Source organism: Numida meleagris, chromosome 5, assembly GCF_002078875.1.
Source record: "Numida meleagris isolate 19003 breed g44 Domestic line chromosome 5, NumMel1.0, whole genome shotgun sequence".
Taxonomy (NCBI): Eukaryota; Metazoa; Chordata; class Aves; order Galliformes; family Numididae; genus Numida; species Numida meleagris.
The window spans coordinates 8,003,978-8,018,265 of record NC_034413.1 but is presented as its reverse complement, the minus strand read 5'-3'; the positions used below and the strand labels follow the sequence as shown (position 1 = coordinate 8,018,265).

At 40.7% G+C, this 14,288-nt stretch overlaps 1 protein-coding gene across 1 annotated transcript in view; it reads left to right on the top strand.

The window, feature by feature from the left end:
* NHLRC2 (NHL repeat containing 2) overlaps positions 1-7,923 on the top strand; it is a 40,000-nt gene extending 32,077 nt beyond the window's left edge. The window contains exon 12 of the mRNA XM_021398486.1: positions 441-7,923. Within this exon, the coding sequence (XP_021254161.1) occupies positions 441-709 (269 nt within the window). The 3' untranslated portion in view covers positions 710-7,923. The remainder of the gene's footprint in view (positions 1-440) is intronic.

The following is a 14,288-nucleotide window of genomic DNA, read 5'->3' as shown; positions in this document are numbered from 1 at the left end:
TAAATAACTCCAGTTATGCTGTAACTGTCTGAACATGGGTAAATTTCAGCGTACCGCTTGTAAAGCCAACATTTCTGTTGGGATATGTCAGAAAGTTCCTGCAGTTTTGTGTATTTATGGCAGTCATCTTACCTGGAGTATTAGACCTCAGATGAAAACATATAACAGCCCAATAATTTAAGGAGTTTTGCTTGTGTATCTCAGAAATAAAATATATTAATATCCTCTGAGGAGTGTATAGGATAAATTGCAGATCGTTGCATTTAACAAAGGTGTACTGTATATGTACCCACAAGTTTGAAGCAAAGCTGTGGATCTTTCCATCCTTAAATGATTGCTAAAGAAAGGCCATGTTGTCATATAGGTAAAATGAGTGTTTTCTGTTAGTTTCAGATATGGTGTTAAATATCCTAATGATAAAACTTGTTGTTCTTTTGCAGATAATAATACATGGCTGCTTCAAGGACAGTATCTGTCTGGAGAAATTAAGGATGTTTCCTGTCAAACTGTCATTCCCTTTCAGCTACCAAGAGTCTGTCTATCAGCTGAAGCTGTCCTGGCTATCAAAGCGTGCCTCTACTATTGCAGTAAAGATAGCAGTGCCTGCATGATGAAAGGAATCTCATTCAATCAGCCTTTACAGATAGGAAGTACAAACCAAGGCAATTTGACTCAAGTTGAACTAACGCATTCGTTTTTAACTAACTAGTGCTTGGTAAAATGAAGCAGAGTTTCTTAGATTAACGGGAAAATTTGTAATCACAACCTCAATTTCTTTTCATTACAGTAGCAGCAATGATATCGTAATGCTCTAGACTTTGTTGCCAATTGTGAATATATTGGACATACGCCATTCTAAGTAATGAGCAACAAGTCCTTTTGAAAGAGTTAATATTGCTTTGTGATGCTCCTGTAAGAAGTTCTTTGCATTGTACACAGAATTACGTGGGACTAACACTTATAGATTCCCTTTGTGCCCTTAAATTTTAACAGGATGTCAAAACTAATGGTTTCTTTCTCGAGGCTGCAAAAGAAGCATCTTGCTTGCTTTTCTGAACAGCATCTATGGCACATGTATTTTGAAAATATATCTTAAATTAAGTGTAGCTCTAATATTATTTAAGCTGAGTGTTTTGCTGAACTCAAATCTGACTGCCTTATATGAAGAGGACAGCTTCATGGAAAAATTCCTGTGAAAGGAAGTGTTTAAGTTCCTCCAAAAAAATCACACTGATTTCTAACAAAGAATGTGCCTCTCTGATGTATATGTATATTTGTAAAGAAAAAAAGTCATAAAACCATGCTGGAATCTTTCTAATATGTACTGATTTACATTTTATGGTAAGTGATAGAAAATGTTTGATTATCTAAACTGCAGAAATTAAATGCCATCCATTTCAAGCAAGTGAATCACTTTCTCACGTCTACAATTTCAATGTAAAACATTGTCTGAGGACTTCTTTCTTGCAAACTTAAAATATTTGGAGTAATACAACCCTCTTGAAGTCTGATTCAAAGTTGTTTGAAGTTGCTGTTTGTCCTCTCACTCATTTGTTACGGTGGCCTCTGAATGAGAGCTATACCTGTGATAATATCATGTCTGGAGGTTCTGACTGTTTGCTAGAAAGCTGGTGATTTCATCTTTGAGTGAAATGCTTTGAAACCGTGTTCCAGAACTCTGCCTTTGGTGTTTCAATGTTTTGCAAGTAAAATTTGATCAATTTGCCATAGCAAATACCAGGAAGGATGTGCGAGTGTCTTGCCCAAATTGGAAGGATTTCCACAGTGCTTAAGTGGCAGCTGGATTAGGGTCAGTGCTCTGATTATGAGGATCAGTTCTGAGAAGATGAATTGGTTTTTAAGTTGGAAGATAGTATTTTTGCATTGAGTACGAAGCATGATAGTGGAAGAATTTTTATGTGGTAGTCTTTTCTAAAGCAGTCGCCATGGTTCCTGACACTTGTCAGTAATTCCCCAGTATGATTTGTTGTTGATCCTTCTTAAAAGCTGACTGACACGTCGGTCATGAACTCAAAGGGCTTTTGTTTTGGGGGGACCATATGGATTGGTGTGTTTTTTCCTTCTATTGAAGTGCCAGCCTATCTGTGAGTTCTCTGTAGTACCAGAAATGGTGATTATCTCACCACCTGTCAGCAAGCTGAGGACTGAACTATTACTTCTCTTGTGGTTTTTTTGTTTGTTTGTTTGTTTGCTTTTTAAAAATCATTTCTTCTAATTCAGTCTTTCAGTTCCTTTGGGAAAGCCTCACAACCTCATATGCCATTCTGAAGAAGGATAGAGCTTTGCTACTTTGTTCACAGATTGCAAATGCTGTTAGAAGGATGAAACTGAAGAACTTGATTGGAGCATTTATCATTCCTTACATTTTATTATAGCTCCTTCAGATTTTTTTGGTGTTTAACTTTGGGTGGTAGCCAGGAAACCTTAGATCAGCTTCCAGCTAGCTCACAGTTTTTCTGCTGCTTACTGAAAAAAAAAACAGGCATTAGTTTCAGAAATTCAGAATAACAAATCAAACTCTTAAAGTTACCTTGAGTACGTAACTCAGCGGATAGACCAATGTAGTGTAATTTTAGTTGGAAATTAGAGAAAAAAAATCAGTTTCAGTTGGACAAGATCACAAAATTCTCTGGTACTCAGGAAAAAAAGCTGCAACAAATATAATCTAAATCATATTTTTTTAATTAAAGAATTGCTGTAGGGAAAGGCCATGTATTCCTAACTTTATTTACCTACAGCATCTAATGTTGAAATATAGTATTGTAGATACATTTTCTATCTAAATATACATCTACCAACATGTGCTTAAGGGTCATGTGTTTTTTCTTTTCAAGATTCAACTTCTAGTTACTATAAGTAGGCACATTCACAACCATTGTAAACTTATTGGAAAGGAGTGGTAGCAGATAGTAGGAAAACTGTTGCATAAGCATCCAGCTGACATCCAGGCTCAGACTTTAAAGGACCTTTAAGTATTTAGTCATAGCCAAATAGTTGCATTTCAAGGAAAACTATAGGAATATGTGTTGGATTATTTTATTTCTCTTTTAAGTCTGTGTCTTGCAGCAGTTGAGTGAATCCTGTATAAACAAGGAGTGTATCCAGTACACACTAGGGACGTACCAGATTCATGCCATTGTTAGTACATTCCCTGTTACTGCAGTGTAATGACTAACAGAGGCAGAAGGTGTGAGACCACCTCAGAAATGCATTTGTCTTGTTACTTACAAAGAAAAGATGAATGTCACGAAATGCTTTCCCCACCTGCATCCTGTAAGTCCTGAACCCCTTTAGAGTAAAAGGGAGAGCTTAACCTGATCTATCTTCATGGCTTTCCCACAGGGACACTGCTGTAATAATTCTCCTTTGTGGTCTTAGGAGCAGCTGATTCTCAGTGTGCTCCAGTTCTCCCTGATGAAGTTACCAGAGTTTTTCTGATCCTCACTCACTGTGTGTGTTCACTATGACTGGCATCTATCACGTTAAGCCTGACACTATTTTGTTTGTCCAGGAAATAGCATACGAACTCACCGAGTCCCTACTTATGTTTCACTCAGCATCAGTTGAACAGACATTTGAACACTCTATAATTAGGATAACATGCTTTTTAAGAGCCTATGTTGTTGACTTTTATTCTACAAAAGGGATGCTGTTTCCATTGCTTTCTCCAGGGTTTACAAGGTGCTCTTACACTGAAGCAACAACTGCTGTGAATGTAACCAGACAGGCAAACAGAATAGCTTGTACAAGCTACAGGAATTTCAGTTCAGTTACCAGAAAGCATCCTCAAAATACTATTTAGAAAAATAAGATATTTTATTTCTGTCTCTAAATACTGAAAAATCGGATGGCTGCTGTCCCTTCGTATGGCAGTTTAGCTTGTAGTATTTCCTGATGTAAAAATTTTAAATTACCAGTACTTTGGTATGGCTTAGCACTCCCAGATTTTGGACTTACAGTGGCAGTATGTGATTCAAAGCCTTTTCACATCATGTTTTCTCACTGACTTGAATAGGTTTTGCATCAGACCATAATAAAGTCATAAATTACTGTAGCAAATCTCTAAAGAATATTGGTCATGCTTGCATTCTACCATAGAAGCAAGTTCCAAGGCTTTTGCAGTTTTTAGTTCTGGTGTTTGCTTTCCTAGGTCAGCTTTTGTTTGTGAATGAATACGTTGAAAGTTCCAGGAGATGTTTTTATTTAATTAGAGCTTTCATTTTACTAGGAGAAAGATAATGTAATTTCAAGGAAGGAGAGTAATGTCTCCTCATAGCTTTTCACATTGTATGAATTCAGTAACATCTTTCTGTAGTTTGTTCCCCTCTGTTGAAGGAAGAGGAGGAACGCTGACTGCGTGAGTCTGTTGTCGATGGGCATACATTTTATGCATTCATTTTTAGTTGGTTCTTTTTTGTATCAGATTCTCTCGTGGATTTTTGGGGTTTTTCTACTGGATACACCTCTTCATAGTTCATGTTTTGCCTCACGTCTTCCACTTGTAGGGCATTGTGGTTTTGTATTACTGTGGTAATGCGATACAAAGCAAGTCCAGACCAGATGAGTAATACATGAGAGAGTAGTGTCATGGAAATGCCTTATCTGCTTAGCCTGAGAAAAGGTGCATATGTATATATTCTTAATCCACTTGTTTTATTCCAGTGAACAAATCTTGTTGTTCAAACCATGGGTAAAACTACTTTTTGCGAGAGCATCAAGAAAAACTTGTTCCTAATCTCTTCCTTACAGGAGGGAGATGATCAGAATGAAGTGACAGGGGCATGTCTTTCTGCCCCTTCAGTTACTATTTATTTTAGCAAAGAGTGTTGGACTCTTGACCACAGTTTCAAATTATCTTGAATTTTTGATTCCTAACAAGGTTTACTACGTACACAAAAGCCTTAAATGTTTGACTTTGTAGAGTTATTAATGAGATATCTATTTCTAAATGGCTTACACTTTGGGAGGAAATAGCAGAGATTGAGGTACATTCTTACTGTCTATAATTTCTGAAAATTACTGTTGCTCTTTACGTCAAAGACACATGGCACCTAAACTTACACAGAAGTGTGTTCATAAATTGTGTGTTGCAAGTCAAGAGTAAGTTTTCTTCTTTGTATAATTTATGAGAGATGCTGTAACAGGTTGTGTGTGCGTTTATGTGTCCTCCAAGCTGCGATTGTTCTGAGAAAAATTTACCATGCATAGCAGCTTATCACCCACCCTTCTTGACGGTAACTGTGCACTCAAGTCTACTAGATCAGTTATAAAATCTGTTCAGATTTTATGTTGGCAAAAATCTAGTAGTCAGAATTAATGATTTACATTGGGAAAAGTTTGTCAGAGATTAAATGAGCTTCTCTGTCCCTAGCTGGGAAGGTGGCAGAGTGGTAGAAGTCAGTTATAGACAGTCATTGCAGAAGTGAGCCCTGGTTATTTTTTTTAATTAGACTGCCACATTTGTCTTTGCATTGTACAGCAGATCATGAATTTAGAAATAACATCTCTAATATTTTACATTCCATTATATTCACATAACAAAGTTTGACTACTCTCATCCATCAGAACTTGCTATTCCTACATTTTGCAGATGTTGTACTGTCGCGTAAAATCATTTACTCTTGTTAAGGATTGGGATTCATTCTTACTAAGTATTCAGTACAGCTATGTGTGACTTCAGTTTCTGGGTTTGTTCTGAATATTATGGGAGGTATTCATTATGTTTTTGGGTCTGTCTTTTCCTCCGGTAGTTTCCCCAAGAATGAAACATGGCCAATACTTTGTTACCATAGAGGGATCCAAGATTGATAATTCCCTTTGCCAACCCATTGCCCATCCCCTACTTGTTGTTTAGTTGACTGCTTTGTTGGTCCATTGCTTTCAAGCACACAAGAGAACTTTTTGTCCAGCTGCAGTACTTTACTTAGGGCTAAGCAAAAGAACTAGAAGAATCGTTCAGGTCTCTCCTAGTTCATTTAGAACATGGACAATTTTGAGCTGAAGAAATGATGCTTGTAGAAATGTCTACCTTTACTCAGTGCTATGTATTCAACATGCCTCAGGAGAGCTGTGTTCCACAGTGTATATTTCTCCTTCTGACTAAATATTTAGAAACTCAACCCATCTCATAGAGTCATAGACTGGTTTGGGTTGGAAGGGACCTTTAAGATCATCTCGTTCCAAGCCCCTGCAGTAGGCAGGGACACCTCCCTCTAGACCAGGTTGCTCACAGCCCCATCCAGCCTGGCCCTGAATGCCTCCAGGGAGGTGACATCCACAACCTCGTTGGGCAACCTGTTCCAGTGTCATCTCTGTCAGGCTTATTAATATGGAATATAAGTATTCCTGATTTGGTTTTAAGTTTTGAAGAACAAGATCTTGTTCTTTAAGCTTTTGATGAAACTGAAATACATGTTTTATAACCATCCATTCAAGGCACGTGTCCTGAGGGTCCGGCTGGGTGTCAGGAAAAGGTCCCTTCCAATTTGGGATATTCTATGATTCTATAACAGAATTGCTGAATATTTTATATATTGAGTATCTAACTTCACGTGTACCCATCCTTGCTTTTAAAGGAGAATCAGTGCATTTAAATCTTTCTCTTCCATATATCATCAAGTAGTTGAAAAACTGCAACAAGGTGAAATTCAGGCTCTCCAAGGATAGCAGTAGGTGTCTCCTGGGACAGTAGTTCAGCCCAGTGTGACAGAAATTCTGTGTTTTCATTGCATCAGGATGACTGAAGGAAAAAATCAGTGCCTTGAATAAAAATACTTGAACGTGTGTCTTCATAGAAATGCTGGAGTACTGAATGACATAAGGTATTTATTTGACCTTCATGATTTGTGAGTTTGGGCTTTGGTTTTTGCTGGTTTGTTTTTTAACTCTGCTAATTCTGAAGCTGTAAAGAGTTTTACTTCACTGTTATGTCTTTGAACCACGTCAAAGTGAAGGTGCTTTTTGCTCAAGCTAGTCTTATGGAGTACTTCACTCTCAAGTCTTTTTCTCAATCTTGCGAACATACTTCTGGAGCTGTTCTTAAGTGTGCATAAGAGAGAGGAGTAAACTTGGCAGGGTGATTTCAAACATCTTGCAGAAATTGCAGTGCAAGTGAGATGGAGGGCAAAGCTTTAGGTGGGCAAGGATGATTCTTGGTATTTTAGGGGCAAGGTTTTGGTCTTTTGGGGTTGGGGTTTTTTTTGTTATTTTTTTTTTCCTCTTCTGCAGATTGGCAAAGATTATTTAAACGGCAGAGGTCTGTGTATAGAGGCAGCTATGGGTCAGGTACTCTCACTGTGAAATTATATCACTTCATTTAGGTTCTGATGCTGGCATGTCTTAACATTCCAGCAGTAGAACAGTAGCAGATCAAGTCACAGTCAAGCACTTAACACCTTAATAAATGTCTCTATATTGTTTAGGTGGAAAGATGGGGATTGTATTTTCTTCCTCGAAAACTTCAGTGTTGCTTTGAGGACATGGGATTCTTTTTGCCTGCCCTTTGGGATACTAAACCTCTGTTTTTGCATTGTGTGTGTTGTAAAGCCTTTCAAATATTTGGACATTTAAAAGATATGTTTTGTATTTGTTGCTGCAAAGTATGGGAAGAATTAAAACTGAAGGCACTTCATCCACAGCTTATGGAGATGGTGGAGATCCTTCACATAAGCATTACCTAATCGAGTTCTTAACAATATTCATGGATTATGATCCTTTTTAAGAAAAAGGTAAATGTCCTGTAATATTAGGAGAACAAATAAATACACCGTAGAGGAAATGTCAGCCTCAGATTTCAATTAGCAGATGAGCAGCTATTGAGGAATGTATTCTTACTCCTGTGAAACCTCTTCCTCCTTGTAAAGCTTTTTCACGGAAAAATAAACATTACAAATTTTATCTTTCCTTTCGTGGTTTGATGCGTTTGTCAGTTTTTACATCAGCAGAGATGTGGAAGCAGTGAAATGTGTGTGCCATGAGGCATTACAACTTCGTTAAAATCTGTGAGCTAACAAGCACCATTCATTTCACACTCCCCTTCCTGCAGGGCCCTGCAGCCATGGGTGTCAGCCGACCATCTGTGGACCTGAGCATGGAGCTGCAAAGGCTCTCCAGGTTGTTTCAGCAACCTGGAAAATGAGGTCTGGTTTTATTCCATTTCTGCACATAAGACAGATGAGAGATGTTGTGCTGCAGGAGCCATAGCCTGTTTGCACACTTCAGTTTATTGCAGGGATCCCAAGAGCTGGCTTAGCTCCTGCGGCAGGTCTTGCTGCGCTGAGTTGTGCTCTGGAGCCCTGCTGGCCACGTTACTGTGAGTGGATGGTGCCATGGTTTGCACCGTGTGGGTGCTTACAGACACAGCTATGCTCCGCACTGCGTGGCCCCTGGACAGATGGAAGATCCTGGAAGCACGTGCTTGGTTTGACTTCACCCAAACCTTAAGTAAGGAATGAGACAATACACCCTCCCCCATTTCTTGCTCATGCAGGGAGGTGAAGGTTTTGTTCTATTGACAACAATAACAATCGTAGTGGAAATGTTTCATTGCGGCTGAGCCATATTAACAGCAGCTTCCATCAAATAGAATTGTTTTGTTACAATCATTTCACTTTGGGTAACACTTTTACAGCTTTGACTAAGAACATATGGAGCTGGAGTACTAATACAGGCTTCTGTGCAGTCATACAACCGAGGAGCACTACCAGCATACCTACGAATACAGTCTGTTACTTATGCTTCTCCTCGTGTTCTTACTGGTACAATCAGTAATTGCTCACGAAAGCACTGCATGCCAAAAACTCTGGTTTGTTTACTATAGGTGAGCGCTAATGAGAGTAGGGCAGCTATGTTGATTTTTTTCCTTGATAAATATCATCGCTCTTATCAATTCAAATATTTAATACATAAGCCTGTATGTACAAACCTATAGATACTCGCAAGGAACCACTGTGCATAATGACACCTGTGTGGCTGAACTGGACTTGTGCATTTTGCCGGAACGGAGGAAGGCACCACTCCTTCCTGTGGTCTCCAAGGGACTGCTCTAAGAATCAGTTACATTATTTCTAAAGGCAGGGGAAAGGAGCCTTGCATTTGAAATGTAATGCAGGGACCAAGATATTTTCTTGCTGTTGCAAGGAATTCTGCAATCTCCTGGCAAGAGGAACATATCTGGAGGTGAGGTAGATGGTGCCTTTAAAAGGCCTCTCCCTGCCCTGTCCTTCCGCCCTGCACCATGCTTTCCTCTGGGTGTTCCACAGAATCACGGTCCTGCTGTCTCATACAAATTTTATCTTTTCTTCCTGTCACCCTGGTATTTTGTGCACAGTCCCAACAGAAACTGAAAGCAGTGTCTGATGGCTATTTTTATACGCTGCTGTGTGAAGCAGAATTCTACTCTAGTTGTACTGGGGTTTTCTAAGGCTGGTTTGTTCTCCTTGCCCTCTTCTTTCTATACAGAAGTGAAAGCAGAAGGGGAGATTTCAGCCTTCAGCTCTAAAAGTAGCTTCCTAAAGCACTGCTACAGCAATACGTATTGTTTCCTTCTTTTCTGGAAAAGCACGAGCACGCTGTAACCTTTGGTTAAATCTCTGTATTCTTCCTTTCTCAGGTGTTGCCTTAAGCAGAGTCTGTGGGCTTATCAGTGCTCACAGATCCTATCAGCAGGCTGTAAGTAATAGATACGCTTTCCAAAAGCTGAGTAAAGCTGCAGTACAAGGAGTGCGAGTTAAGGCATTAATGAAGAGGCTGAGTAAAACCAAATAGCCAAAATCACCTTTGTGCTTTGTATTTGCTTGTAAGTTCGTACTGTGGATCTGCAGTGTTATTTTGGATCTCTGATGCTAAAGTTGCAACTCTTGTCAGTGAGAACTGAGCAGCTGTTCTAACATCATCTCCATATACTCATGAGAAGGCAGTACATCTTACTTACACTGCAGGGCTGGGAAAGCACATCACTTTCCCAGCAAAGGTCTGAGGCGACAGCACATCAGCGTGAGGTGCTTTGCACAAAGCAGGGAGCAGTCAGCATTCTGCCGGCAGCGGCGTGAGCAGCGCCTCAAGCACGGCCTCGGCGTTTTCCATCTCCCTCCATGCACGTGCTGACACACCAGTGGTTTGACTAAAGCTGTACCGAGACCATTAAGAAAGAGATGGAGCTGTCTGCCAGCATCTTTAACGTATCAAGCCGATGGAATCACAAAAGAGTACGAAATTGAAATGCGCCAAGCGGTGCGTAGGAGCCTCAGTGTCTAAAAGGCAGTTAAATCCAAGGGAAATTTGCCGGGGGCTACTGAGAAGCACAGCATTAACGTTTTTCTCTCCTTTATGCAGTTGAGTGAAGAAGATGGGTTTAATTAGCATTTTTGCTGTGCATTTAGCAGTGGAAGTGCTGTAAAGTTGTCATAGACTTGAGTCGAAGGAGGCCTCTGTGGCAGAACTTGTCAGACTACGTGCAAAGTGCAGAGGGTATGCTGGGATGCTCTGAAATGGGGTCCCTCGCAAAGAGTGACAAAACTTGCCTCTTGGAATTGCAAAGTGAAACACCTACTGACTCACAACAGGCGTAGTCAGGAAATGAAGCTTAGCGGGAGGCTGGCATTTTTTATTTCCTTGAGGCTGCTGAAGAGCAGTTCTCTTTATAGTAGGCTTAAATTACATGTATAAAATACAGGAGAAATAACTTCACCAAGTGAAGAGAAGAAGTAGAATGAATGCTATTTTTATAGAGTTGCATAAGAATCTTGTTCTAATATACGGAGAACTTGTTGATTCTAAAAATAAAGATTTTGAAATGTTAGTGGATGGAATCTCAGCGACTTTGTGACCTAGTTTGGGTCTCTGTAAGTATATACCCCTCCGTGAGGATAGCTGGTTTTCACAGACACTCAGTACGTCTCCTCCTTGCATGTACCCTGGTATTCTGATGGCTGTTGTGCCACCTGGGACTGCACATCACAGCTTTGGTCTTGACAGTAGGAAGGGCTGTCTCACTATAGACACTGACAACGGGCACGTTTGTTTGCAGAAAGCATTCTGGCTCTGACGAACCTGTCACAGTAATTGTTCTCCAACCTCTCCTAATATGTAGAAAGCACGTGGAGTATATTTTTACAGCAACAAGCAAAAAATGATCAGGATTCTTTTAGTGTGAAGCTTCTCACAGTGTTGAAGGGAATTGATACTTATGATTAAAGCAGGCCGGGAGTGCTAATTTGCTACAGAAATTTTCAGGAAATGTGACCAAGGTATTCTGAGGCACTGCTGACCTGTCCGCTGAACAGTATGCTTTGGGAACTATCCTAAGCCATGATATATGTTATCCTTTCTTCTTGTGGTGGTTAGCCAAGGAAATTAGTGAGGAAAATCCACCAGGCTTATGCAATAGTGCCTCTCAGCATTAAAGCCTACGGAAATCTCCTCCGAGTGGGAGGAGGTTCAGATTCAGTAGCAAGTTTAACTCGGTGATATAAAATGAGAAGGCTGAATCCTAGCGTGGAATAAATCAGTCGTTCTCTTCAGCAATAATTCGTCACATCGTGGTGGCTCCTGAGCACATTCACTCATTCATTGCCAAGGGTCACTGCAGCCCTGGTGTAAACCAGCTGGAAGGGGCAGGAGGACCATAGCCGCCGTTACCTCAAAGCACACAGGACGATGCATGAGGTCCTAATGTATGCGCCCCACCCGGTGCCTCCGACCTCTTGGCTAAACCTTTCTTTCCACTCACATCTGTTGTCAGCCTGTAACTTCCCTTCAGCTGTCCAACTGACGAGGCCAAGCGTTTCACGTGGCTCTCGATGCAGAGGTTGTCCCGCTTCAATCTGGGCAGTAGACTTCATACATTTATCCCAGGCAGCAAATAGATGCATTTTCCACCACTTTGCTTCAATCATCTCTTTAATCTCTGCTGAATCTCTTTTTAATGACTATCACTTGATTCTTTTCACTCCCCCTTCACTGCTCTAATTAGTTCTCCCAAAACTCGCAGCCCATTGACTCTCCATTTGTAGCTCCTTTCACTAAAAAAAGAAAAGTAATTTAGTTCCTCTCATACTGGAAAAAATATTCCTAACCTGCACACCCTTTCCATTTTCTTTTTGCACTCGTGAAACGTTCTATTAACAAGAGCTCCAACTTCCTCTATTTCACTTCTGTATTCCGTTCCCACTAATTTGGCTGTCTCCATGCTGACCACCGAAATTGCTCTCAGCAGGGTTTCTAATAACCTTTTGTTAGCCAGATCTCTTCAGGCTTCTTGACCCACTGGTTACCTTCAACAAATACAACCTACCTTTTATTTCTGACATCTTTATTTCTGTTTGTGTCTGTGCAACACTTGATTCTGGCTGTCTGCCTACTTTGGAAGCTGCTCCTTCACCGTGCCCTTGGCTGAACAGTCCTTGTCTTCCCCACCTCCAGCTTTCTGTGGCAATTCTGCTTTATTCTTCCTATGCGTTTATGTATGTAACTCCTAACGCAATGGAGTTCTTTCCTGAGAAGAACTCCTAGACTCGATGGTAATATAAATGATAATAACAGTTGGTATGACAGGTTTATTTCCCTAGTAGTGTTTAGTCTTAGGAAAACAGCTCTAAAAATAGATTCAGAAACCGAAATAATAAATGACTTCTACGAAATTTGCAATTATTCTTCCATCATACCAGGGACTTGCTCTTGCTTGTTTGTTTATAGACAAATCTCTCATTGCTTTTCCTCCTGAAGCTTCAGAAATGTGCAAGCAAATAAATTCAGAAACCTTCCTGAACCGGGGGGATTAAGTCATTAGCGCAGGAATTCTGGAAGGGCGCATGGAGTTCAGCCAAACTAGACGTCTCTCCAGGTTCAAGCCCTAAAGGGTCCAAAGATTTTTATCGAGTTTTTTATATAGATGTTTGATCACATGCTGAAAAAATGTTGAAGTTGGCCAGAGATGTAAGTCTTCACGTATTTATTAGCTCTTTTTGTTTGTTCTAGTTGCTAAAGAGATGATTGATTGAACAGATGATAAGCAAAAGATCATTGAAGATAGGGTTTGATATTACACTGTGATACATCTGTCTTTCACCGAAAGACAACTGATCCTACACGTGTGAGTGAAGGGATGGCCCTTTCCATCGTAGGCTATTGCAAAGCTGCTCAATTCTTACCATTGTCCACTAGATCTTAGCGCAGTCTTCTCAACAAGCAGCAGCCCCATCACACCAACCAGCAGCTGCATGTTGAGGTCATGACAGATAAATGCAGTCATAAACACAGTCTGAGATACGGCTGCTACAGCAGTCCTGTCCAGCCACACCAATCAAAATACCTCTTGGGCCTCCCTGTACGTAACTAGGGTGAGGACTAGAATGCCACTGTAGAAGTGCATAGAACTTCCACAAACTGTTGCGTGACACAGGTTTAGAGCTGATGTCTCTGAACTAGAGCTGAGGCTGTGAGCTGACAAGTACCGACTACCTTAGGTGTAATCAGTGCCGTGCTCTGAAAGGATACTTTCCTGGCTTCTTTATCATAATGGTTGAGCATCTTTATTTGAGTGTTAATCAACAAGTGGGAATCATCATTTGTGGTTCCATCTTTCTCTCATGGGGAAGAACTGGATTGCCAAGGCTGACTTTGGATCATCTGTAGGAGCTGACGTCCTTGGCGATATTTAGTTCGTCTAGAAGTTTACTCTCTGGCTTTGAACAAGCCACAGAGATGTCTCCTGAACAGGTTGTTACCCTTACAATGGAAATCTGAGTGACTGATCAGCGTTCTCTTTCACAGCTGACTTTCATATGTTTGGTGTAGAAGAGTATGAATATTTTCATGGATTTTACTTGATATTTTGAGCAGAAAGATTCATTTCCTGAGTCACAGTTTTCTGTATAACCTGTTGTCTCCACACTTCTCACACTTCTCCTTACCTGGGGAGGCACTGGCACATTGGTGGTGGAGTCACCGTCCCTGGAGGAGTTCAAGAACCGTGGAGATGTGGCACTGAGGGACGTGGTCAGAGGGCATGGTGGGGGTGGGTTGGGGTTGGACTGGATGATCTTAGTGGTCTTTTCCAACCTTAATGTTTCCATGATTCATCTTCTATATTGCATGGCTACAGTCCAGGCAATGAAAGACATGTATAACACACCAGCAGCCTGCCAGGACTGAAATCTCCAAATCAGCTGGATAAGGAAGAGGCACTGCCCTGAGATGGTGTTGTGTGGGAGCTCAGTGCCAGTGAGCAACATAGGAGGGCTCCAGGTGCAATGTAAATACCCCGAGAG